Source organism: Galeopterus variegatus, unplaced genomic scaffold, assembly GCF_000696425.1.
Source record: "Galeopterus variegatus unplaced genomic scaffold, G_variegatus-3.0.2 Scaffold486, whole genome shotgun sequence".
NCBI classification, from domain to species: Eukaryota; Metazoa; Chordata; class Mammalia; order Dermoptera; family Cynocephalidae; genus Galeopterus; species Galeopterus variegatus.
In genome coordinates, this window is record NW_007726597.1 from 551,665 (window position 1) to 578,678 (window position 27,014).

The 27,014-nt window shown below is 49.0% G+C and overlaps 2 protein-coding genes across 8 annotated transcripts in view; both read right to left on the minus strand.

Moving 5' to 3' along the window:
- HSD17B14 (hydroxysteroid (17-beta) dehydrogenase 14) overlaps nucleotides 1–12,420 on the minus strand; it is an 18,834-nt gene extending 6,414 nt beyond the window's left edge. The window contains exons 1-5 of the mRNA XM_008569300.1: nucleotides 12,270–12,420; nucleotides 11,726–11,764; nucleotides 11,559–11,641; nucleotides 10,611–10,677; nucleotides 8,013–8,104 (exon numbers count right to left, since the gene is read on the minus strand). Coding sequence (XP_008567522.1) covers nucleotides 8,013–8,104; nucleotides 10,611–10,677; nucleotides 11,559–11,641; nucleotides 11,726–11,764; nucleotides 12,270–12,357 — 369 coding nt within the window. The 5' untranslated portion in view covers nucleotides 12,358–12,420. The remainder of the gene's footprint in view (nucleotides 1–8,012; nucleotides 8,105–10,610; nucleotides 10,678–11,558; nucleotides 11,642–11,725; nucleotides 11,765–12,269) is intronic.
- A 158-nt stretch (nucleotides 12,421–12,578) lies between these two features.
- Nucleotides 12,579–27,014, minus strand: part of PLEKHA4 (pleckstrin homology domain containing, family A (phosphoinositide binding specific) member 4) — a 31,799-nt gene continuing 17,363 nt past the window's right edge. For 6 of the 7 annotated variants that reach the window (XM_008569304.1, XM_008569308.1, XM_008569307.1 and 3 more), the window contains 7 exons: nucleotides 25,753–25,893; nucleotides 24,634–24,733; nucleotides 24,486–24,562; nucleotides 14,749–14,910; nucleotides 13,999–14,057; nucleotides 13,470–13,582; nucleotides 12,579–12,992 (listed from right to left, as the gene is read on the minus strand). In XM_008569304.1, the coding sequence (XP_008567526.1) occupies nucleotides 12,772–12,992; nucleotides 13,470–13,582; nucleotides 13,999–14,057; nucleotides 14,749–14,910; nucleotides 24,486–24,562; nucleotides 24,634–24,733; nucleotides 25,753–25,893 (873 nt within the window). In that variant the 3' untranslated portion in view covers nucleotides 12,579–12,771. The other variant, XM_008569306.1, reaches the window with a different exon arrangement.

A 27,014-nucleotide genomic window follows, 5' to 3' on the forward strand; every position in this document is an offset into this window, starting at 1 on the left:
CCCCCAAAAAAAAAAAAAAAAAAATGCGAGGAATAGTCGTGCTGACTTCACCCCACACCAGTCAGACCCCCCATAACTCCCGGGACCCCTACTCATGATTTTGCTCTATAAGTGCCTGTGATTTTAATAATTCTTTAAGCTCCTCTAGCTGCCTTGTTCTCCTTTTTTTTTTTGGAAAGATGACCGGTAATGGGATCTTAACCCCTGACTTGGTGTTGTCAGCACCACGCTCACCAGTGAGCTAACCGGCCATCCCTATATGGGATCCAAACCCGAGGCCTTGGTGTTATCAGCACCGCACTCTCCCGAGTGAGCCACGGGCCGGCCCTTGCCTTGATCTCCTTTGACTGGCCATTCAAATAAGTGCTGTTCTCGATCACTGCAAACTTCAGCGTGCGAGAATGTTTAGTCAGTTGGAGCGGCAATGGACCCCCTTCTTGGTTCAGCAACACAAGAAGGCACAGCCAATAGCCCCATTTTACAGCTGGAGAGACTGAGGACTGCTGCCCACACTGTGTCACGTGACGCCCGACAGAACCAGTCTTTGCTGCCTGGCAGCCTGAGACCCAAACCCATAAGCAAATAAGAATCTCTGGCCACTGCAAGCATTGAGAACTCTAAGACATTATGAGCATGAATGATACGTGGCCTTGCGGGTGGGACCCTCTGGCCTCCTCTCAGGGACCCCCCTGCATCCTCTCCTCCCCACTCCCATCAGCCTGGAAACTCTCCCTACCTTAGCAGCCCCCACCCTGGCCCCAGCCTGCTCTCTCTTCTCCATCCTCCTACCTGCCCTGAGACTTAACTTCCTCCCCACCCTGCAAGCCTGAGGGCCAGCCTCATTCCAGCACCAGGCGCATGTCTGGCACTCAATAAATATTTGTCCCCCACTCCCTGAGCCCCTTCCCAACCCTCCTGCACATTCTTGGCCAGGGTCTTTCCCTGCCCCCCTCCTCGCGGTCACTTAGCACCTCCCTTTAGCTACATGAAGTCAAGGCCTGGCTGGGTTCTTGTTGACCTGACTTCCCTTTCCCCTCCAATCCCACCACTTCTCTGGATGACAAATGCGACTGTCTCCTAATCCTGGTTTTCCCGCCCTCGCCCCTTGCCCTTTGGTTTGTTCCTCCGATGAGAGACAGATCTGAAGAGCCTGGCTCTCCTGGGTGTCTGCCAGCCTCACTCTGCCCTGACCCCTATTCCTCTAAATGTTGGGGTTCTGGGATCTGCTTCTGATTCTCCCAGCTCTGGCTAGGAAGCCCCTACTTTGTTGGTTTCCCACCAGCATCCCCTAAATCTCCCTGGGAGCCCCTTCTGGAGCTCCTGACCCCCCAATCCTGGACGTGTCTATCTCAGTGGCTCCCGTACAAAACTCACCCCATTGTCTCTCCCCCAAATTGCCCCTCTCCCTGGTTCTCAGCCTCTGATGTGGCGCTTACTCACACCCAGCTTCTCAAGCTACAGACCTGGAGTCTTTTTTTTTTTTTTAAAGATGACTGGTAAGGAGATCTTAGCCCTTGACTTGGTGTTGTCAGCACCACACTCACCCAAGTGAGCTAACCGGCCATCCCTATATAGGGACCTGAACCCGTGGCCTTGGTGTTATCAGCACACCCTCCCCAGGTGAGACATGGGCTAGCCCCAGACCTGGAGTCTTTTTTTTTTTTTAAAGATGACTGGTAAGGAGATCTTAGCCCTTGACTTGGTGTTGTCAGCACCACACTCACCCAAGTGAGCTAACCGGCCATCCCTATATAGGGACCTGAACCCGTGGCCTTGGTGTTATCAGCACACCCTCCCCAGGTGAGACATGGGCTAGCCCCAGACCTGGAGTCTTTTTTTTTTTTTAAAGATGACTGGTAAGGAGATCTTAGCCCTTGACTTGGTGTTGTCAGCACCACACTCACCCAAGTGAGCTAACCGGCCATCCCTATATAGGGACCTGAACCCGTGGCCTTGGTGTTATCAGCACACCCTCCCCAGGTGAGACATGGGCCAGCCCCAGACCTGGAGTCTTCCAGAGCCAGTTCCCCATCCAAGCCACCAGCAAGTCCAAGCCATTGTGCCTTCGAAGGATCTCTTGAATCTATACAATTCTCTCCACCTCATTCATTCATTCAACAAACATTTATTGAGCACGTACTATGAGCGGGTACTGTGGTAAATGCGAGGGATATGCAGAAAACCAGACAGGGAGACCTTTCTGCTCTCCTGGAGCTGATGTTCTGGTGGGGGAGGCAGCAATAAACAAATAGGTAAGGGGCTGGCTGGTTAGCTCAAGTGGTTAGAGCACAGCCTTATAACAACAAGGTCACTGGTTCAGATCCCTGTACCAGCCAGCTGCCAAAAACTAAATAAATAGATGAGGGTCTTGTGGAATACGCTAGAATGTGATTAGATTAGATTAGAATGTGAAACAATAAGTCGAGCGGAGGAGGGGGGATGGGAGTATTGGGGCAGATGCAGTTTTATTTATTTATTTATTTTAAAAATGACTGGTGAGGGCATCTTAACCCTTGACTTGGTGTTGTCAGCACCACGCTCTCCCAAAGTGAGCCACGGGCCAGCCCTAGCAGGTGCAGTTTTAAACAGGGTGTTTAGGAGGGCCTTTGGAAGGTGACATTTGAGCAAAGACGTGGAGTACAGGTGTGAGCTGCACAGATGTCTGGAAGTAGAACTTGCCAGGCTGAGGGAACAGAGAAGGCCCTGAGGTAGGATGGAGCCTGGTGTGTTCGGTGGCAGTGAAGCCAGTGTGGTGGAGGTGAGGTCAGAGGAGAAAAGGGGCCTGATAATGTGAGGACTTGAAGGCCACCACTTCTCACTTGGACAAATGCGACTGTCTCCTAATCCCGGTTTTCCTACCCTCACACTCTGCCCTCTGATTTGTTCCTCGGAAAAGAGCCAGAGTGACGTGTTAATAGTGCACATCACTGCCTTGCTCAGACACCTCAACTACCTTCCATGGTTCCCTATTGTTCTTTAGATAAAGACTAGATGCCTCAGCATGGTCTTCAACTAACACAAGTGTGATCATGTCAGGAATCCTAATAATCTAAATCAGAAGGTCTGTAGATTAGCTAAAAACATGGTATTGATGTTAATCTCCTGATTTTTTTTTTTTGTCTTTTGTCTTTTGTCTTTTTTCCGTGTCCGGCAACGGATCGCAACCCTCAGTGTTGCCCCCGCACCGGACCGGGGACCGGCAACGGGATCGCAAGCCTCGGTGTTGCTCCCGCGCCTCGCTCAGCCAGTGAGCGGGAACCGGTCTGTATGTGGGATCCGAACCCTCGGACGGGAGCGCCGCTGCGCTTCCCAAGCGGTGCACTAGCACAGTGCGCCACCGGGCCGGCCCTTAATCTCCTGATTTTGACAAGCTCACTGGGACTGTATAAAAATGTTCTTGTTTTTAGAAAATACACTCCAAAGTACCTAGATGTAAAGGCGCATCACGCCTACAACTTACTCTTAGATAGTCCAAAGGGAAAAACTAGGTAGATAGATAAAAAAATAAAGCAAATGTGGTAAAATATTAATGATGGAATGTCTGGATATACATGACTTCTCTGTACTATTCTGGCAATATTTTTAAAGTCTTAAATTAAGTCAAAATAAAAATAAAAAACATCCTACTCCATTGGCAGTATGACGTTCTCAATGATGAAATTATATGATGTCTGGGTGAAGACAACATATAACTTCTGGGTACAGAAGGCAATGGATAGAAGTTTAATAAAATGTTTGTAATTGCTGAAGCTGGGAATTGCTTAAGACGTTCTTAAGATATACCCAGTGGTTCCTGCCCAGGGCTTTTGCACCCTCTCCTTGGAGCGTGAAATACCCTGTGCCCTGCTTCTCCACATCCCTCCCTCCTACTCACCTTTTCCCTTCTACTTGCCCCAAGCTCCATTTACTCAACATGTATCATAGGGATCTCAAACTGAGTGAAGTGGGTTAGCCAAAGGAAACAAAATGGGGCAAGGTTTGTGATAAATAATAACTTTCAGAGGGTAAACTCTGTGTCAGGCATATTCTAAGGGCTTTGTGAATTTTTACTCTCATTCAATCCTCAGAACTCTGTAAATTAGGTACCGTTATTAGCATCATTGTACAGATGAGAAAACAGAGGCGCAGAAGCTGAGTAACTCGCATGATGTTGCAGGTAGGAAGTTACATCCAGACTCTTAACTCCCACATGAGGCATCTATATAGGTCGCTCACAGGTAACAGGGTCAGGTAGCACAAAGGTACCTGTAGGAAGCAGGGACTGGGATACAGTGGAAAGCTGGGTTACATTTAGCAGACTGTCTCTCTGCTCTATGCGTCCAGTTTACCAACTCTGCTGACTTTTAAAGAGAAACTAGAAATTTGGTTGTTTATGCAAAAGCTGTGTCTTTTTAAATGTTGACAAATAATGTGTGTCTGTGTGTGTGTGTGTGTGTGTGTGTGTGTGTATAAAATATACGAGCATTGGACCGGCCCATGGTTCACTCGGGAGAGTGCGGTGCTGATAACACCAAGGCCACGGGTTCAGATCCCCTTACCAGTCGTCTTTTACAAATAAAATAAAATATATGAGCATTAACCCTTATGGGCTGTGGTATATGTTTGTCTTATGTGTGGAGGTGTTTTAAGGGTTCAGTCAATCTTAGAAAGCCAACAAAAGTTGGGGACAGGAGGCAGGGTTAACTGGTTGAGCAAGGTGAACAATGTCCCTGGGGACATTTCACCTGGATCTCAGATAGGACCTGAAAGTCAGCACCTGAGCTTCCCCCACTCCTCTGGCCTCTGGCCTCTGCCCTCTGCCCTCTCTGCCTACACTTGCTTCCCTGAGCTTTTTGAGCCTCAGGCTGGTGAGCCCCAAACTGATGTCTCCAGACCTTGACCCTCACCCAGACAAGTGAATCCCATGGCCACTGGCCAACCCCATGTGGATGTCCAGAGGGATCTGACCCTCAACAGTCTTTTCTTCTTCTTCTTATTTTTTCTTTTTTAAAGATGACCGGTAAGGGGATCTCAACCTTTGACTTGGTGTTGTCAGCACCACGCTCAGCCAGTGAGCGAACCGGCCATCCCTATACGGGATCTGAACCCGTGGCCTTGGTGTTATCAGCACCACACTCTCCCGAGTGAGCCACGGGCCGGCCCGAGTCCTTTCTTCTAAGCTTGGACCTGCTCCTCTCCCAGGCTTCCCAGCCCCAGAGGATGGCAGCTGTGTCCTGCCAGTAGCTGGGGGTAAGAGTAGGAGGAACAAAAGCGTACTTCAAAAAGTTTATGGAAAAATATAATTAAAAGATGACGTGAACCTTTCCATGAACTTTTTTTCCCCATGAACTTTCTGAAGTACTCCCATAGGCCCCAAAACCTACTCCTCTCTTTTCCCAGTCCACCCACACATCTGGTCCTTAAGGAAGTCTTGACAGATCTACCTTCAAAATGGATCCGGATAACCTGACCCTGCTGCAAAAAAGAAAGAAAAAAGGGTCCAGAATCTGATTACTTCTCACCAAGTCCACGGCCACCAGCCTGGTCTAATCCAACGTCACTCGCACCTCAACTACCCAGTGACCTTCTCTCCCAGCCCCTGCCGCAGCTCTCACCCCGCAGTCTGTTCCTCATGTGGCCACCAGAGGGCACCAGTTCCCACCTATGCAGCTCCCGTCCCTTCGTTCAGAACACTTCAGGAGCCCCGTAGTCAGTGTCAAAGCAAAGTCCTCTTGGTGGCCTACAAGGTCCCATACAATCTGGGACCCTTTGCCCCTCTCTGCCCTCATCTCCTGCCTTCCCCCCTCACTCACTCGGTTCCAGCCACACTGGCCTCCCTGCTGTTCCTCTTAGACTCCAAGCACCATCCCACCCCAGGGCCTTTGCACTGGCTGTTCCTGTCTCAACAGCTTTTCCCCACACACCTCCTTCGGGTTTTGACTCAAACATCACCTCTCAGAGAGGCCTCCTTCCCTGATCACCCCACCCTGTCTAAAAGAGCACACAAATCCCCCCCTTTTTAAAAAAAGCCCTCAACTGGTAAAGATACAGACGAAGTTATTTACCAGTGAAATAGTATGAAGTCTGGAATTTGTTTTACAGTACTTCAGAAAAACAAAAACAAAAACAAAAAACATAAACACACAAAAAGGAGGCTACAAGGGGCAAGAATGATAGAATGCTGATAATTATTGGCACTCAGTGATGGGCACATGGGGTTCAATATATGATTCTGCTTTTGTGTATACTTGAAAAATGCCATTATAAAAAGTGTTATAAAATAGCGTATATACATACCCAACACTCTTTATCCCCTTACTTTCCCTCACTTTTTTGCATAGCGTTATCACTCCCTGATGTTGTATTCTTTTTTTTTTTTTTTAAAGATGACCGGTAAGGGGATCTCAACCCTTGGCTTGGTGTTGTCAGCACCACGCTCAGCCAGTGAGCCAACCGGCCATCCCTAAATGGGATCCGAACCCGGGGCCTTGGTGTTATCAGCACCGCACTCTCCCGAGTGAGCCACGGGCGGTGTTATCAGCACCGCACTCTCCCGAGTGAGCCACGGGCCGGCCCTCTTTTTTTTTTTTAAAGATGACCGGTAAGGGGATCTTAACCCTTGACTTGGTGTTGTCAGCACCACGCTCAGCCAGTGAGCCAACCGGCCATCCCTAAATGGGATCCGAACCCGGGGCCTTGGTGTTATCAGCACCACACTCTCCCGAGTGAGCCACAGGCTGGCCCCCTGATGTTGTATTCTATATTTACTTCCTTACTGCCTGTCTCCCCAGCTAGAATGGCAGTTCCCCAAGGCAGATTTTTATCTGCTTTGTACACAGCTGTATACCCAGCGCTTAGCACATTGCTGGTGCTGAGTATTTAAAAAAATGCTATGAAGGGGGCCGGCCTGTGGCTCACTCGGGAGAGTGTGGTGCTGATAACACCAAGTCAAGGGTTAAGATCCCCTTACCGGTCATCTTTATTTAAAAAAAATAAATAAATTGCTATTAAGAAAATAAACAAGCCGTTATCATAGAGAATGAATATGTGTGTGTATTGTGTGTGCCACATAAGCAAGGATGGTTAGGGAGGGCCTTTCTGAGGAGGTGACATTTGAACTGAGATAATTAGGAACAGCTATGGTATGATTCCAAGGAAGGGCGTTCCAGGTGGAGGGAACAGCAAGGAGAAAGGCCCTGGGGTGGGAACCACCTCTCTGAGTAAAGCCCACCTCCCCAGGCCCTGGATTCCCCAGGCTCCAGACCTTGGCTGCAGGGTGCACAGTTATCTGATCCCTGGGAGGTGGGGGGAGTAGAATCAGGATGGGGGCTCTTGGTGCTCAGACTCAAGGGTCTTGCCCCGACCTGATGCTGCAGCAGCCACTCAAGCTTTCCTGGGTCATGGCTGAGCTTCAGGTTTCCTCTTCCGTTTTTGGTCCCTGCCCTAGGCCTCCCAAATTGCAGCCTCCTCCATAATCCATCAGTGCTGTTAGGCACCATAAGGGGAGATGGGCTTTTTTTTTTCTGGTGGCTGGCAGGTATGAGGATCCAAAGTCTTCACCTTTGTGCTATAAGGCTGTGCTGTGACCAACTGAGCAAATCAGCGAGCCCTCTTTGATCCTAATAGCTATGTACTGGGTGGCAAAGCTGTACCTGCCTATTACTGACTCCCTGGGTCAATCAACCCATTCCCCTATATACTTAACATCCCCTCCCACTGCCATCACGCCACTTTGGAAGGTCCTGGAAGTTTCCTAAGAAGGCCAGGCTGTGTAGCTGCACAGGTAGCTTTTGTTGGATGTAGGGATTTGCACCCACTTATTTTTTTCTTTCTTTCTTTTTTATTTTTTTGGGGTGGTTGGTTAGTACAGGGATCCGAACCCTTGACATTGGTGTTGCATTCATTTATTTTCTACAGAGAACAGGGACCTTTTGGAATAGGAGATCAAACTAAGGAAAAGAAAATATCTTGCTCTTAGACAAAATAGATCTGACAACCCAGTTGTCAGGAGACCACTTGAGACTGGTCCTCACCTTGATCAAGGTGTAAGTCCCCAGCAGATTCAGCTCCAGCAGCTGTCGGAAGCCCTCGGCAGAGGTCTCCTCAGGCCACTGTGGGGGTGGGTCTAAAGTGGGGGTGGGAGAGAGAGGAGGAGTGAAGGAGTGGGCAGGAGAACAGGAAGGGGAAATATGGGGGAGGGGAAGAGGGGGTGACAGACAAGAGACCCAGGGGTCATGCAAAGGAAGGAGGCTGCAAGTGGTTAATAAAAAAGCGGTCTCTGGGGCCAGAAGACCCAGGTTTGAATCTCATTCCTGCCACTTCCTGGCTTCATGATCTTGGGCAAGTCACTTTTGCTTTCTGCGCCTCGGTTTCTTCATCTGGAGGATGAGGATAACACATTGTTCTTGGGCTTATAAATTTCACAAGTCAGTATTTGTACCTGACACTTAATATCATAAATATGTTTGTAAAGTAGATAAAATAAATGGGAGGGGCATGACTGAGTGACAAAAAAATCAACATTCAGAAGACAAGAAGCTGGAAAGAGAGGGAGGAAGAACAAAGGGAAAAGATAAGGAGCAGGAAGAAAGGACCCAGGAACGCTGCAAAGGCATTAGGAGACGAGTGGGTGAAGGGACAGAGAAATGGGAAACAAGGCCAGGGACAGAAAGTTGAGGAAATATTGGACTATTGCTCCCCAGATACCATGACATCTCCAGAGAACCCTCCCCAGACCCCCTGTCTGAAACGACTTTGGCATCCTCTACGCCCTCGGTCTGCTTTATGCTTCTTCCCAGGCTTTGTCACCACTGGCCGTGCTATTACATGCAGTTGTCTTGGTTATTCACAGGAATCGTGTTCTATAGTCACCCCACGAACTCTGAGTTAGAGAATACCGACCCATTGCTCCGAGGGGAAATATGTACATGTAACTTAATAGGTAATAACATGTACACACGATTACATATGAATAAGTAATGACATACAATAATACAATAGATAAAATATGTACATAGAAGGGTACTTGAAATAGCTCATGAAAAGACTGATATCATCTTTTAATTCTATTTTTCCACAAAGTTGTCGAAATACCTTCATAAATATATATTTACATATGTACATATGTACATATGTATATAGATATGTATATTGATATACACATATCTAACATATATTATAATTTTCTTTCTTTCTTTTTTTTTTTTTTAAAGATGACCGGTAAGGGGATCTCAACCCTTGACTTGGTGTTGTCAGCACCACGCTCAGCCAGTGAGCGAACCGGCCATCCCTATATGGGATCCGAACCCGTGGCCTTGGTGCCATCAGCACCGCACTCTCCCATGTGAGCCACGGGCCGGCCCTAACATAGATTATAATATTAAACTCTAAAAACAGCTCATCCTGGTAGACTCTATTTTCCTTGTTTTACAAAGCAGAAAACCAAGTTCAGAAGTGGTAAGGAACTTGCCTGAGGTCACCACACTAGCAGGTGCTGGAGTTGGGATTTAAACCTGCCCAGGTGGCCCCAGAGCTCTGGCATTGCACCACCGCTTATGGTCTCCACCCTCCGGGCATCTCTGAGAGCTGAGACAAGAGGCAGAGCGTCGCCTTGTTGACCTCAGTGGGGAACATGTGCTACCAGTGACTCATAGTTTTTGCCATTCTGTGCATGTCCGCGGATAACCAGGAAAGCACCGTAAGTACTGATTCTGGGATTACAAATACATTTTAGCAAGTAGGTGAATTCGCAAAAAGGAATCCACAAATAATGAAGACGGACTGTATGTTTCTTTTCTTGTCCATTTCCCTACTCTAGAATGTGATTCTACGAGGATGTTTTGTCTGTTTTGTTCACTGCTAAATCCCCACTCCCCATGAAGAATTAGGGGACACAGTAGTGGCTCAATAAACATCCGCTGAACAAAGGACAGAGAGAAACGATAAACTAGTATCTGCTACTTCTTTAAATCCTCACAACAATATAAGGACAAAAATGCAGTTAGGAGAGCCTGACAAGGGAGGCTTCTCTCTGCTATGGCCTTGCTGCGTGACCCCAGTCCAATCAATTCACTCTCTGAGCCTCAGTTTACCCATGTGAGACATTCTAATGAAGGGTCATTAAGCTGACGGCAATTTCCCTTAGAAGCCACCATACCAAGTCCTATCGACCATGCACAGTGAGTACATCTTCACTGTCATTGGCAAAGAGAAGGGCCACCAGCGTCACTTCATAAACAAGCACGGTGAGGCTGCATGGCAGAAGCTTGTGCCCAGACAGTTATGGTAGTTATGAGGCCAGCGGTTTACCTCATTCATTGCTCACAACAACCCTATAAGGAAACGACGACGATGATGATGGTCCTGGTCACTTCCCTTCTACAGATGTAGAAACTGAGGCATGGAGAGGTGAGGACGCAGGCCTGGGGATGCACAGCAGGGATGGAACAGAGCAGGATTTAAGCCTGGGCCTGGGGACTTCCACAACTGTATTGTCCCAACTAAGTGGACAGAAAGAGGGAAGGGGCAGTCAGGGGCGGGGAAAGGAGAAATTGAGATGCAGGAGGAAGAGCTGGGGGGCCAGGCGGTGGGCTGACATCAGCGAAGAGTGACCCTCAGGCCTCGCAACTCACGGTAGCCAGCATTGTTGACGACACAATCCAGGCGGCCAAAGCGGCAAATAGTCCTGGAAATCAGGGTCTGAAGAAAAAGGAAATGTCCTGTGAGCGAGCAGTATATGGTGCCCAGCCTTGGAGGAGTGAGCGCTCCCAAAAGCAAGGCAAGGAGGAGGAAGCTGGATTCATAGCTGAGGGGACAGGAGCTAGAGTAAGGGGGGACACCCCGGGATCACCAGGCATGGCAGGAGGAGAGGACAGGAAGCCAGGGCAGCCAGAGACCAGAGGGCTGTCATAGCCACACTGCGCTTGTCATTCCAGAGGCCTGGGGGAGGGAGCAGGGGTACAGCGGTCCAGAGAAAGGGGAGCAGAGACTCAGAGAGAGGAGGACAGAGACCCAGAGAGAAACAGAGACCCAGAGAAAGGAAGGAGACTCAGAGGTGAGGGGGGACAGAGACCCAGAGAGAAGGGGACAGAGAAAGGGGGCCAGAAGCCCAGAGAGAGCAAGACAGAGACCCAGACAGAGAGGAATAGAGACCCAGAGAAAAGGGGACAGAAACCCACAGAGAAGGTGACAGAGACCCAAGGGGGCAGATAACAGAGAGATACTGATTAAAGGCAAGGGATAGAAACCCAGAAAAGGAGGAAAAAAATGTTACAGAAGGGGACCCACTTTGAGGATTTGTTCACTCCCATCCACATGACAGGAGCCATAAAAGCCTTGAAGACATGGGAGATAAAGGAGAATTTACTCAGGAGACACATGACCTGCCCATCAGCATCAGGAGAGCCTTGGGGGAAGGGGAGTATGACACTGGGCTGGGACCTTTGGGACAGGCACAACTTAGCCAGAAGAGGAGGGAAAGGCAAAGGGAACAGGATGTGGAAACGCCTAAAGTGAGAGAGAAAGAGACACGGAGAGAGAAATCGTTAGAGACGAGGAGCAGAATCAGGTCATGCGCTCACCTTCACATCTTCTTCCTGAGTCACGTCACAGAAGATAAAGGCAGCTCCAGGCAGCTCCCGCTCCAAGGCCCGCCCCCCAGGTTCTGCAGGGAGACACGAGCGAGGATGTGCACACCTGGGTCTGAGCGAGGAGGGGGTGGGACGGGGACTGAGGAACCCTCACTCACCGTCCTTGTCGCAGATAACCACCTGGGCCCCGCTGTCCACTGGGAATAGGAAGAAAACAGGTCACCCTGGCGTAGACCTCGGCTCGGCGAAGGCCTCTGCTGCCCCCTTGTGGCCCCCTGGAGGGGGCCTAACTCCCCTCCCCTCCCCTCGTGACCCCAAAGAAAGTCTCATGATGATCCCCTGGGACAAAGGGCAGAGGCCTTGACACATATTTCCCTTGGCTTATCCACAGGCCTGTTGGGGCTGCTGAGCCCCCAATCGTAGGTTGCAGAATAAACCCCAAATCTGCAAGAGTCACATTCCTTAAACGACCCGTTTTGCAGCTACAATGACAGACCTAGAGGATGGGAGCAACTGCCTCTGGAGATCCCGCCAGACACCCGGGCGCCCGCTGCCACCGCACGTCCCTACATTAACAGGGCAGATAGGCTCTCGCAAGGCCAGCGTCCTGACTCCAGTTCTGGAGGCTCTCCCCACACCCAGCCGCCGCCCGCCGCCCCGGCCCCAGCCTTCCTCTCCCGGACGCCACAACCCCCTACCCACCGAAAGCACGCGCGATCCCGGCTCCGATGCCGCGCGCGGCCCCGGTCACGACCACCACCTTCCCGGCGTAGCGCGTCCCCGCAGCCATCCGCGTCAGTCTGTCTGTCTGTCACTCGCCCCGGGCCTCTTCCCACCTCCGAGGTCCGGCAGGCGGTGGGATGGAACCGTAGGTGGGGCTGGCTGCTGGAAGCCCGGCCCTGGGGGCGTTGCAGGAAGCCTGGAGATCCGCGAGTCTCGTCCCCGCCCTAACCCTAACCCTCGGAGACCCCAGTGTCACAACCTCAAACAGACAGAGAGAAGGCTATTGACTGAGAGTTCAAAGTTTTAATCCAAATCTGGACAGTGTTGGGAAAACCGAACTTTGGCCATAGAAACCACTCCCCGTCCAGGCCGCTGGCGGGAACCAGCGTGCGTCCCCAGACGGCTTGAGGGGTCTCAGGTCTCCGGACGGCACCTCCGGGCCACGCCCTCGCGGCCCGATCGGCTGCCGCGTTTGGGCAGCTCAGAAGCTGGACTGCAGCAGAGTGACTCTCAGAGGCCACGTCCCCTCGGCTTGGGCCAGGGTGGGCGGGGCGGACCCGGAATCCCAGGTGGGCTCCCAGGGGGCGGGGCCTGAATCCGCCGCCGGAGGAGACCTTGGGGGCGGGGTCGCCTGGGGCGTGGGATCCGAGGGAGGCGGCGGCGCGGGGGGGAGGGGATCCCCCCGGGAGTCGGAACTGCCACCTAGAGGAGAGAGGACATGGGGGGGAGGGGGGAGGGACCGGTGAAGGGACACGGAAATCAACTGCGTTGTATATTGATAAACCCAAACAAAATAAAATGAAAACGCAAAACAAATTTCCACCTGGAGGGGATGGGTGGAGAGTGAGAAATGGCGAACTCCGGGGCTCAGGGCGGTCCGGGGCTTCCGGACCCAGCGGGCCCTTCCTCTCTCAGACCCAGGAGTCCGGTCCCTCCAACCCACTGCGCTCTGAGACACAGGTGTCCGGCTCCCAGTCCCTCCGCCCCCTCCTCCCTACCGTCCGGACCCCGGTCCCCTCTTGCCTGGGACCTCGAGCTCCCAAACCCGGCCCACCCTTTCCTCACCAACACAAAGGATTCCCAGCGGCCCCCAGACCCCTTTTCACCAGGACCCAGGATTCCGGGCCTCCAGCTCCCTCTTCCCTAAAACCCAAGAGTTCAAGATCCCCAGCCCCTCACCAGTCATCATTCTGTGCCACTGCGACGCCTCAGTGGCCAGGGCTTGGGAGAGGCTGAGGACCCGCTCCCGGTGACCTTCGGATGTCGGCAAGTAAGGGGTGGTGTTCCTGGGACTGGAGAAAGTAGAAGATTTGGAGGCCGGGGGGTGTACAGTCAGCCCAAAGCGTGAGGACCGGGTGCCTCGCGTGTCCTTCTGGGAGTTGTAGTCTCTAGCACGTGTCTCTAAAGGACTATAAATAAGGAGCTGCCTTCATACAGCCTGCGTGCATTATGGGATTTGTAGTCTAGTCGCACGTCAATTTTACCAGATGACCTCGAAGGAGGGGTTGGATCGACCAAGAGCGTTACAGGAACTGCAGCTCTCACTGCGGATCTAGGGCTTTCTGATATTGTTTCAGATGCCGGGGAACTCAAGCGTCTAAAAGTTTTGTGACTTGTAGTTCAGTACCCAGGAGATTTTAATAATAATGCTACTTCTCTTTTGCAAATTGATTTCCCTGCTCCCCTGACCCACCCTCCAGTTTCTTACCTACTCCAAGACCCCGAGCTTCTGAGCCATTTCGAGGCTCCTGAGTGTCCCAGGACAGGCTAGAAAGGAATTGGGGCATTAGGGTTCCTGACCTAGAAAATCCACGTTCTCATATTGAGGGTGAAGTGAAGGGGGTTGAGAGAGGGGATGAAATGGCCCAAAGACATTTACGATGTTTAACTGAAAGGCTTAAGAAATCACACACACACACACACACCTATGACTAGTCTAACTTGGCTGGTTAGCTCAGTTGGTTAGAGCACAGCCTTGTAACAGCAAGATCAAGGGTTCAGATCCCCATGCCAGCTGGCCACCAAAAAAAAAAAAAGAAAGAAAGAAAAATCCTAAGGTATCACAGACACTATGATCTTCAAATCTGGGGTGCCCTCTCTATTGTACTAGTGTGAATAAAATCAATTTCCTTACTTGCTCTTTTTTTTTTTTTTTTTGCCTTTGACAACACATAGCAGCTGAGAAGGAAAACAGGGCTTCAGATCAGATCCATGACCCCACCCTAAAGGGAGATATTGTCTCTGTCCTCCCCTCACCACTACCCACCATCCATCCACAGCTAGGGGAGCCAGGAAGCTGATTTTAGCACAAATTCAAGTGGGGGTGAATCTGGAAACCCAATTCAGGGTGAAGAGGTCGGGAATATCCCTATTTTACAGAAAGGGAGACCGACTCAAACTAGGAGTAGAAGACACACTTCCAGCCCACCACTCCGACCCCCTACCCTGTTCCCCTCACCCTTTGCTCCACGTCAGGCTGGTGTCTGGCTGGGGACAGTGTTCTCCCCAGCATGAGAAGCCGGGGAGAGGCAGGGCGAGGGAGGGGACGTCCACATTCCTGGTTTCTGCGCATCCGCTCCAATTGCTCCTGAGCAGTCATCCGGGGCCGGGCCATGGGAGCCTGCAGAGACGAGAAAAACCCCAAGAACCCAACCTTGGGCCTCTTTATCTCTTTTCCCTGAACATCTCGGCCTGTAGGCTGCCCTTTCAAGTAAATTCACTGCAATACCTCAGAGGGCTCTTTCTACACCCAGAGCTGATGCTGTCCCTCCCCTGCTCACAGTCCTCCCATGGTGCCCAAGCACCCTGAGGACAAAGGCCTTTGAGGCCCTCTGTGGCCTGGCCCCTACTCACCTCTCTGGCCTCACTCCATTAGCTGCCCTGCTTTAACCCAAAGCCCTTGCCTGAATGAAACACTCACACTTCCCTGGACATATCAAGCTTCTTCACACTCTAATAGTCAGGACTCTGGGTTGCTCATGACCAAAAGCCAACTCTGAACTAGCTTTGACAACAACGAAAGGAGAATGGGATTCATGGCGGACTAAACTGTCGAGATGATCAGTTTGGGTCAGCCTTAGAGAGGACTTGGTGAGCTCTCTCTTACATTCACTGTTTCTTTTGTTCTTAAAACCAGAGGGAAGATGAACACAGGGAGGGCACCATGTGAAAAGTGGAGTTCTGCTGCCCCAAGCTAAGGAAGTCAGGAGAAGCTAGGAGAGAGCCCTGGAACAGACCCTTCTCTGGTGTTCTCAGTGGGAGCATGGCCCTGCCAACACCTTGACCACTTCTAACCTCCAGAACTTACAGTGTGACTTAGAGGACAGAGATAAATAGAAGAAAAAATGTGAAGCAGAAAAGTACCAGAAGGCCGGCCCGTGGCTCACTCGGGAGAGTGCGGTGCTGATAACACCAAGGCCACGGGTTCGGATCCCACATAGGGATGGCCGGTTAGCTCGCTAGCTGAGCGTGGTGCTGACAACACCAAGCCAAGGGTTGAGATCCCCTTACCGGTCATCTTTAAAAAAAAAAAAAAAAAAAAGAAAAGTACCAGAACTTGAAGATTTGGAAAATTCTTAGGCTAGTCATATTATATACATATATATATATATATATATATATATTTTTTTTTTTCCCTCCTTTGGTGGACATAGGGATCTGAACCCTTGACCTTCATGTTATAACACCACACTCTAACCAACCGAGTGAGCTAACCAACCAGACCTTAGTCATATTACAAAAATTGAGAAAGGATGTTCTGGAGAGAACATCAATGGTGTGGCTGGACAACCGTTTGCTAAGAAATTAGGCACGTGACATGTAACTTAAGTATTCAATAAATCATCTCAGCAGAAACACTCCCAGCTTCAGGGCCGGCCTGTGGCTCACTCGGGAGAGTGCGGTGCTGATAACACCAAGGTCACGGGTTCGGATCCCATATAGGGATGGCCGGTTTGCTCACTGGGTGAGCGTGGTGCTGACAACACCAAGTCAAGGGTTAAGATCCCCTTACCGGTCATCTTTAAAAAAAAAAAAAACACTCCCAGCTTGAAAGGAAGGGGACAGAGATGGGACAAAATGAAGGAAGGCTGTCAGACTTCTGTGATTCTACAGGCAGGAAATGGACCATTAGAGCTACCTGGCTGTGAACATGTGTTAACATGCAAGAAAGGAGGAAGTTTGGACACAGAAAATGCACACCCAGAGAACAACACCATGTAATGATTGGAGTTCTGCTGCCAGAAGCCATAAGAGAGGCCTGGAATAGATCCTTCTCCAGCACATTCAGAAGGAGCATGACCCTGCTGACACCTTGACTTCAGACTTATAGCCTACAGAACTCTCTGCTGCAGTCTCCAGTTAGAAAATTCCAGGGAAAGGGCCGGCCCGTGGCTCACTCGGTAGAGTGCGGTGCTGATAACACCAAGGCCCCGGGTTCGGATCCCATATAGGGATGGCCGGTTTGCTCACTGGCTGAGCATGGTGCTGACAACACCAAGCCAAGGGTTGAGATCCCCTTACCGGTCATCTTTAAAAAAAAAAAAAGAAAGAAAAAAGAAAATTCCAGGGAAAGCGCCGGCCCATGGCTCACTCGGGAGAGCGTGGTGCTGATAATACTAAGGCCAAGGGTTCGGATCCCTATATAGGGATGGCCGGTTGGCTCACTTGGGAGAGCGTGCTGCTGACAACACCAAAGTCAAGGGTTGAGATCCCCTTACCTGTCATCTTTTAAAAAAAAAAAGAAAATTCCAGGGAAACAGCTTGGATCGACTGCTTACCATAGGACCAATTGCTGCAGTTTCTCTGACTTGACCGGGACCTGAGTCCTGTGTTGCACAAATGATGGCCCGTGTCTATCAGTCTATGTTATGTCTTCACAGCAGGCCAGACTATTGGCCCCAAAACCTGCCAGCACCAAACTAGAATTTCTGCACATACAATTGTTTTATTTTTTTCTTTCTCTTTTTTTTGTCTTATTTCCATTCTTTTCCCAATTTTTTTCTGATTGTTCTATTATTATTATTATTTGGCAGCTGGCCAGTATGGGGATCCAAACCCTTGACCTTGGTGTTACAAGGCTGTGCTCTAACAAACTGAGCCAACCAGGCAGCCCCAATGGCTTTCAACATAGTCCAGACAAGCAGACGTTTTGAGCCGATTAGAGCCGGGCTGCTTTGTACGCTGCAAAGATGAACCTCAAGTCCCTGCTGCTCTTTGGAGCTCTCTGACCGAGAGACTCCTGATCTTGCTGCTGAGCGGCCTCCCCTAGACACTTCAGCCCTTCTCCAATCCCCCTCTCTCCCGGGAATCCCCTTGCCCTCCTCCCCTTCTGTAAGGTGGCTTCCACTTCGTCTATAGCCTCCAGAGGGCCTCATGCTGGGAGGGACATCTCCCACGGGCAAACCTGTCAAAGCGTGGCCCAGATAAAACTCTGTGTGTGCTACTGCCACCTCATGGTCATATATTTTTCCTTGATCTGCCCTGAAATCACTGGAACTCACTACCCTACGCCTGTGCTCTGGACACTGGCAGTCCCTGAACCACGTGGTTAGCATGAGGGAGGAATAATTCCCAATTTAAGTGTTGCTCCAAGAAGTCCCCAGATCCTTGTCCATTACACATACCACTGAGAATAAAAAATGTTCTCTTCCCAGGAAAGGGTTGATTGGTTTTTTATCCATGGTAACAAGGAAGCACCAGAAATGCTTTTAAATCTGCTTGATTGAGCAATCACAACCGGTACCCCAACCTTGCTTCTGAAAGCCCCTCAATCAGAGATGGCCCCATGAGTCTGAAAATTAGCCAATCAGTAACAGACACAGAGCTTCCTAGGTTAAGATTAACCAATTCCTAAACAGTCCTGCCTTCAAAAGTCCACCAATTTCTGAACTCCACGTTATATGAGTTCTCACTTTGCTCAGGGAGACTATCTTACAAATATAGGTCTATCTTGCTTAAGCAAGTAATAAATCCACCTCTTTGCTTCTGATATAGAGCAGCAGCCTCTTTCTTTATCACCTCCATGCCTTTGCATATATAGCCTGTTCCCTCTGCTTGGAGCACTGTTCTCTGCAAACCCTTTTTGCATTTATCCAGGCTCAGCTCAACTATCCCCTAAAAGGCTTCCCCAGTAATCTAAGTCTGCCTATGAAATGACTTATCCCTGTTGGATATGTACGAGGATTGCCTCTGCGCCTCTCTCCCCTATCAGACTCAAGCATCAGGTCTAATTCGAGGCTGTGCCGCTAAAACTTTCCACAGGACCAGGCCCCTAAAAAGCCTCAGGAAACGTACTTTGAGCAAACAAAGGGATTTAGGGTTTCTTCCTGTGGTAGACACACCTAAAAGTTTGGGGGACAGAGAAAGGCAGCAGCTTCTTGGCTCTCCTGACAGTCTACTTGGATTGCTGAAGTCCTAGCGGGCATCAGAATGTTCCTGCCCAATCCATAAGCTGTATTTTTTCTGCAGGAATCCTTTGCCAGCTTTAGGATGGAGGGAGCCATAGAAATATGGTGCTCGTGATAGAAAGGTTCACTACACAGCAAATTCAGCGCAAAAGTGTAGGTCATTGAAGACAGGGACTGGTCTGGGGATCAAGCCTAGTGGAGTGTGGCACTCTAGAAGGGTCAGGAGATGTCTCTTGACCTGAATTGAACAATCCTTCAGTTGGGGAATAAAGATTCTGGAGACCAGAGTTCTGTGCTTCTGAGAGACCGTGTGCAGTTGTATGGGTTGCACATTGCCCAAGGGCTGAGCCTTCTACTGATCAAGCCATGCTGTGCCCACCCAGAGGGAGTGTCTGTCTCTAATTTACAAAAAGGCATCGTATGGCTAGTGGAGGCCTGGTTAATAGCTTCCTAAATCTCCACCTAAGTCTGGACATTTGCACAAGCTGTTTGCCTGCCTTGCCAGCTGGTAAATTCTAACTCACTTTCCAAAGTTTCCACTTCCAGGAAACCATCCCAATATGCCCAGGCTGAGTCTGGGAGCTGTCCTCTGGAGTCCCACAGTGTCTTGTGCTTTCACCATCACAGCACATGCTTCCCTCTGTTTTGATCATGTTTAAACCTAAAGCTTCTCAATGGCTGGGGCTTGGCCTGGTTCAGGAACCACAGCTCCCAGGCAAATGCAGAACACACCATGCCACCAATGAGAATAATCACAAACCTGAACTCTTACTCTCTAAGCCAGACTTGTCCGAGCCCCATCCTTCCAGATGCCCAGGCCAAGAACCTTTCAGTCATCCTTGATTCCCCTCTTCCTTTCACACCCCACCTATAATCTCCCAAGAATTCCTGTTGGCTTCACCTTCAAAATAAGATCCTAAAATCTCTTAAATGCAATTCCAAAAAAATTTTTTTTTTAATCTGGAAAGTGACATTTGTTTTCCTAAAGTTGGTGCCAATAACCACCTGCTGGTCCACCTTGCCTGACGTGATATGTGGCATCAACTGTGTCTTACATATCCCCTTGTTGCCCAGGCTGCTGCTGTCCACTGCTGGTTTTTGGGGGGGTTTTCGTTCGTTTTTTTTTTTAAAGATGACCAGTAAGGGGATCTTAACCCTTGACCTGGTGGTGTCACCACCACACTCTCCCAAGTGAGCCACACGCCGGCCCTTTTTTTTTGGTGTTTTTTGTTATTTACGACTTCCAGTTTAACTGCTCTCTGAAGATGCCAAAAAAGAAAGCCAAAGATAGCCCAATGGATAGCAATGAAAAGAAGCAACGAAAACATCAGTCATTTCCAAGAGCTCAGAAAGTAGAACGGAGTGTCACTGGGACATCTCAGCGGAGCCCAAGCTACCCTCATATGTGACATGACATAAACAGAAAGACATGCTGTGAGAGTTTTATGGGGGTGATGACTGGGAACTTATGACAAGCAGAGAAACTCTGCATACGGCGAAACATGAAGACCTGGGCCATGCATTGATGAGGAAGTAGCTGGATGCCCCTGGCTGGCTTTTGATCATGAAACAGGCTAAGAACATTCCACGAAGACCTGAACACTGAAAGGGAGCACTGGCTGCCAACGCTGAAGAAGCATCCTGATGTAAAATATTTGATTGACTGGGGTGACAGAACATCTGCAAATCATAAGTTACATTGATGAGGGGCTGGCCGGTCAGCTCAGCTGGTTAGAGCATGGTGCTTATAACACCCAGGCCCAGGGTTTGATTCCTGTACTAGCCAGCTGCAAAAAAAAAAAAAAAAAAAAAAAAAAAAAAAAAAAAAAAAAAAAAAAAAAAAAGTTACATTGATGAGCTTGCTGTGTTGATATCTGATGAAAACTGAGTTCTGAAAAAATGTAAACTGTGGATAAAACAGCTCTGTAGTGATGCTATGTGCCTAGAAAATCATCACCAGAGATACAGGCAGGCTTGAAGGAGGCCAGGCTCAGGTGGTCTGTTCTGGAGCATACCAGAACATAGACCCACCCAAGGCACAGTCAGCAGTGCCTGAAAAAAGACATCATCCAAGATGTTTGGAACATGTCTACAGTTTTCCTGGGCATTGTTATACAAACAAGAAATCATGGGCACCCAGAAAAAAATTTTGGACAAGTTCAGTAATCACCTTGTACCAGCAGCACCAGATTGTTGCAGACTAGTGAGACTGGAAGAAAATTGTCAAGTTTTTGTTCCTGAAAAAAATTCTCTGGAAATCCCCTTCTTGAATGTCTTGTGAACTGTGGTATTTGGGGGGCATGTGCTTTCTGCCTAGTATGGCATCTCTAAATACAGCTATACCATGGAATTTTATAATCCATGAAGAGCAAAGATAACCACCACCACCCTTCAGGGAAAAAAAAACTATACTGGCTACAAATATTGGGAAATCCAGGACTCAAGTCTTCTTACGGGTGCCACATCTGCAGCTGCTAATACTCAGAATGAGGTTCATAAATTATCTCAAACAGGGCCGGCCCGTGGCTCACTCGGGAGAGTGCGGTGCTGATAACACCAAGGCCACGGGTTCGGATCCCATATAGGGATGGCCAGTTTGCTCACTGGTTGAGCGTGGTGCTGACAACACCAAGCCAAGGGTTGAGATCCCCTTACCGGTCATCTTTAAAAAAAAAAAAATTATCTCAGACAAATGCAGGCACAGACTTAGAGCTCCAGTGATATTTGAAAGTGAATCAGCAGATGAAATATAAAATTAAAAATAAAAAACAAGGGCCGGCCTGTGGCTCACTCGGGAGAGTGTGGTGCTGATAACACCAAGGCCACGGGTTCGGATCCCATATAGGGATGGCTGGTTCGCTCACTGGGTGAGTGTGGTGCTGACAACACCAAGTCAAGGGTTAAGATCCCCTTACCGGTCAAAAAATCAAAACAAAAAATAAATAAATAAAAAACAAAAAAACCCTTCTTTTCCAAAAGTCTGCAAGCAACTAGATTTGGTGTCACTCATGAGAAGAGGATGACATTGAACCTTCTGACTTATTTCCAAAGATAATCAGGGACAAGTGGAAGCTTCTACTGGGTGCTGGCTATAACTCACCTGTTGGGCATTCAAGAGGATCATAGCAATTCTGTTGATAACATTGGGAACACAAGGGGCAAACTCCCCAGGGATGAAATGGTGAAACGGGTAATCAACTCATCGCTCACCTTCAACATCAGGACCAACAGATTTTTACCTATTATTCAATTAAAAAGAGACTGCCTGTAGATTGTGAGTCCTGCAAGGGGGAAGAAAAGAAAAGAAGAAAAGGGAGGGGGACTGCCTAGGTAGATCTTTTGTTTAGGAGCAGGTGACAGAGCAAGAAACTCTGCAAAGGCCACCTGCTTCATTCCTGAGGAAGCCCACTCCTGGACCCACCTCAGATGTCCAGCTCCACCTCCGTGATGGCACTGGTGGCTTGACCAATGACCCCTGCCTCTAGAGTTCTCAAGCCACCATGTGCCATGAGCATTTACAGCATGTGTAGATTCAGATAGTTGGCTTCATTTGTACCTGGATGTGTGACATGATGTTTTAGTAAATTTTTTCCTTAGAAATAAAAACTGCCTCAGGAAGTCACAACCCAGCCACAACTAGGCAAGCTGCTGCCACTGTCCTGGGCCCCGCCAGGGTCCTGAGGCATGGGGCCGGGGGAATCCAAACCCAGCTGCAACCAGGTAAAGAGCACACCAAAAACACCATTTCCATGCAGGTAGCCCACCATAGCCACCACAATTGCCACGGCTGCCACAAAAGCAGCGGATCTCTATAGGAGCAGTCACAGCCACCATGCAGATGGTACACCAAACTCTCAATTGCACTGACACAAGGAGAGGCACCAGTGGAGACCAAAAACAAAGAAGGAGAAAGAGGTCCTCTTTCTCCACACTTCACCACAAATCACACTCCAAAGTAATAGAAGAAACATCTGATTTACAATAATAGGGGAGGGCTGGATCGCACCTGTCTCAGTTCTGGACAGATCATCTGTAACCAGTTATAAATCCAGATGTTATCAAGACCCATCCCCCATGTTGGCCTGAGGCCATCCTGGGTTATTATCAATTCACCTCCATTGTTCTAGTCTCAGGGGGCCTTGACATTTTGTGTAACAAACAAAATGATGTGTGAATTAACCTCTAAGTAGAGAAGCCTAGAGTCACGGTTGCAGATGTGTCTCCACAGTTGTATCTAAATTATCAAGTGAATCTATGGTTATTAGAGGAGGGAGGGGGAGGAAGAAGTGGAGGAGGGGCAGGAGAAAGGAGGGAAGGGGACGGGGAAGGAGGGAGGAGGGGGGAAGGGCAGCGATTGGGTAAGGGGCATAAAGAATAAGTATGATTTGTAACAATGTATATGCTAATAAAAAATAAATTTAAAATTTTTTAAAAATAAAAACAGTCTTATATTTATAATCTATTTTTATTCCACGCTGTCTAGTTTATTTAATAGTTTGTAGCTATATAAATAAACTTGACATTTAAATTGGGATTATTTATAGCCTTTATCCCATTTCGTATGGATATTCATACGTTTTACTGAAGAAATGTTAATTGTTTGATTAAGGGTGCTGCACCAGACGCTGCTGGAGGTTTTATTTTATTTTTATTTTTTATTTTTTATTTTTATTTTTTCCCTAAAGATGATCGGTAAGGGGATCCTAACCCTTGACTTGGTGTTGTCAGCACCACGCTCAGCCAGTGAGCGAACCGGCCATCCCTATATGGGATCCAAACCCGTGGCCTTGGTGTTATCAGCACCGCACTCTCCCAAGTGAGCCACAGGCCGGCTCTGGAAGTTTTATATAATACACAGTCTATGCATCATATTACTGTTCTATGTTTATTTATTTATTTGTGGCGGGCCAGTACAGGGATCCGAGCCCTTGACCTTGGTGTTACAACACGTCGTGCTCTAAACAACTGAACTAACCAGCCAGTCAGCAAAATTTTGCATTGTGAATCATATCCTGTCCCAAGGGTTGTGGATAAAGTTTGAAGACAGGTGTATCTAGAACCGGACTTCCTTTCCATCTCCATTTCTTTCAACCCAGTGCAAACAACCGTTCCGTCGCCGCTGGACCGTCCCGGGTGCTCCTCTCTGAGCTCCGCGCCTCGGTCCTCGCCCTGCACAGACTGTTTCCCACTCGGCCACCAGAGGGCGCCCGTTTGCACTCACGGCCGCTCCCTCCCCTCCGCGCGGGGCCCCACCGCGGCCCGGGGTTACTCAGAGTCAAAGCACAGCCCGCACTCACGCGGGCGCACAAGGCTCAGTGCCATCTGCCCCCGTCCCCTCTCTGTCTTCTTCCCATCTCACTCCCCCTCTCGCTCACTCACTTCCAGCCACACTTACTTTCTAGCTGCTCCTCCAACCTGCTAAGCTTGTTCCTGCCTCAGAACCTTCACAAAAGGGCTGGCCTGTGGCTCACTCGGGAGAGTGCGGTGCTGATAACACCAAGGCCACGGGTTCGGATCCCGTATAGGGATGGCCGGTTGCTCACTGGCTGAGCGTGGTGCTGACACCACCAAGTCAAGGGTTAAGATCCCCTTACCGGTCATCTTTAAAAAAAAAAAAGTGGCAGAGACAAAATTCAATCCCAAATGCTCTTAACAAATAACACTCTCTCTGCTCTGGGCGCAGCCTTAGAACTCCCCACTCCCAGCTGATTCCCCAGGAGTGGTGGGTCCATGGTGGTCAGATCAAAGGATTACAAGACGGACTATGGGGGCCCCATGGATGACTTACCTTGGTTCCCAGCTGCGGTGAAGGGGGTTGGCGACTCTCAGGGCTGGAAGCCCGGGAGATCTTCGGAGACGCAAGACCTGGAAGGACAGAAAGGGACTTGGTGAGGAAGGAGAATGCCAACAAAGTCCCACCCAGCAAGGATTCTCACCTGGGCGAGAACTGGTGAGGTCTCTGTCGCCACCAGGGGGCCGCCCCCAGTCAGCCTCAGGGGACTGAGGGCAGCTCAGTTCCGAGGACTCAGGCAGGCTCTGGAGGGGTTGGAAAAGGAGAATATGATTACCATTATCACCACCATCTTTCAAGCACTTAGCAATTGAGACACAGCATGAGTGTGATTAAGATTGTAGGACAGGGCCTGGCCAGTTAGATCCGTTGGTTAGAGCTCAAGGTCATGGATTTGGATCCCCCTGCAGGCCAGCTGCCAAAAAAAGATTAAGATTACAAACCGGGAGCTAGATGTCCTGGTTTCAATCCCAGCTCTGCCATTTATTAGGCTGTGTGACCTTGGGCAAGTTGCTTTACTTCTCTCCTGGGGCCATATTTCACCTTTTCATATGAGGATCGATTCCATCCACGTAAGGCACTTAGAACAGTGCCTGGCACATGGCAAGGCATGATAAGAGTGAGATTTTATAATGATTATGCATCTGACAATATGCTAAACATTATCTCATTGAATCCCACAATAAACTTATGAGCCAGCTGTTATTATTATCCCTATTTTACTTATGGTAACACTGAGGCTCAGCATGAGCTCTATGACTGATGTCACAAAGATAGCAGAGCTGGGATCTGAACACAGGTCTTTTGGACACATTGTCTGAACGTCAGAGCGAGCAGCAGCTTGAACCCAGCTGGGGCAACAGTCATTCCTGCTTCCTGAAGGCCTCCTCTGTATTAGGACTTTCCAGTCACCATCTCTTCTCCTTGTGGGTTGTGATGAGTGGCATCTGGTCAATATTTAAAAAATGCCTTTGGGGAAAAAGAGCCCTGATTTTAATGTCTGCCAGTGTCTATGGTGTAAATACTCCTACAAGTGGTTGATTTCAAGCTACAGTGTGACATCACTGGATGTGGAGTTGGGAAGAGGCGCATGCTTTCGGCTCTTGGGGGCTGCTAGGAGCGGGCTCCTGCACACCACTGGTCTGTGATGACAGCATACCAAATAAGGAAACCAACTTCCAGAGGTTAAGATACGTGCCTGAGGCTGGTTAGCTGATCAAGAGAGAGAAAAAGGTGGGTGAGGAGAGAGATGCGTGAACCTCACCTCCCTCTCTGAGGACGCTTCGCCTTGGAGCACGGGCGATGGGGAGTCAGGCTCAGGGTGGAGGGGCAGTTTCTGGGGGCCACCCAGACCTGCCAGCGTGTCTTCTACCATCCACAGCTGCTGCTGAGCAGATGCTCTGTCCTGCGGGGAGGAAAGGAATTTGTTACTCAAAAGTGAGAAAATACAAGGAGGCCACAGCAAGGGTCTGAAATCACCTGGGCTATATCTGAGTCAGGATTTATTTTTTTCCATATGGATATCTGATTAAATGGAAAAGACTCTGTTTTCTGTACTGCTCTGGAGTGTTACCTCTGTCTAACTGTTTGGCACTAGCAAATAAGAAAACTGATTTTTGCATATTAACCTCATATTCAGTGACCTTGCTGAATTTGCCTATTCTAATAGTTTATCTGTGAATTATTTGGGATTTTCTATATATACATATTATGTCATTTGCAAATAAAAACGGTTTTACTTCTTACTTTCTGGTCCTTATGCCTTTGCTTTATTTAATTGTTTAATTTTTTTTTTTTTTTTTTTATTTTTTTTAAAAGATGACCGGTAAGGGGATCTTAACCCTTGACTTGGTGTTGTCAGCACCACGCTCAGCCAGTGAGCGAACCGGCCATCCCTATATGGGATCCGAACCCGTGGCCTTGGTGTTATCAGCACCGCACTCTACCGAGTGAGCCACGGGCCGGCCCAAATTTTTTTTTTTTTTTTTTTTTTAAAGATGACGGGTAAGGGGATCTTAACCCTTGACTTGGTGTTGTCAGCACCACGCTCAGCCAGTGAGCGAACCGGCCATCCCTATATGGGATCCGAACCCGTGGCCTCGGTGTTATCAGCACCACACTCTCCCAAGTGAGCCACGGGCCGGCCCTAATTGTACTGCTTTAATATTACTGTCTAGGGCCTCTGGTACAATGTTGACTAGCACTGGTAATAGTAGACATCCTTGGGCCGGCCAGTGGCTCACTCGGTAGAGTGCGGTGCTGATAACACCATGGCCACGGGTTCGGATCCTATATAGGGATGGCCGGTTAGCTCGCTAGCTGAGCGTGGTGCTGACAACACCAAGCCAAGGGTTGAGATCCCCTTACTGGTCATCTTTAAAAAAAAAAAAAAAATAGTAGACATCCTTGTCTCGTTCCAGATATCAAAGAGAACGTTTTCAATATTTCACCATAGGTTTGTTATAGATGCCTTTTATTACATTAACAAAGTTCCCTTCTATTCCTATTTTGTTGAGAGCTTTTATC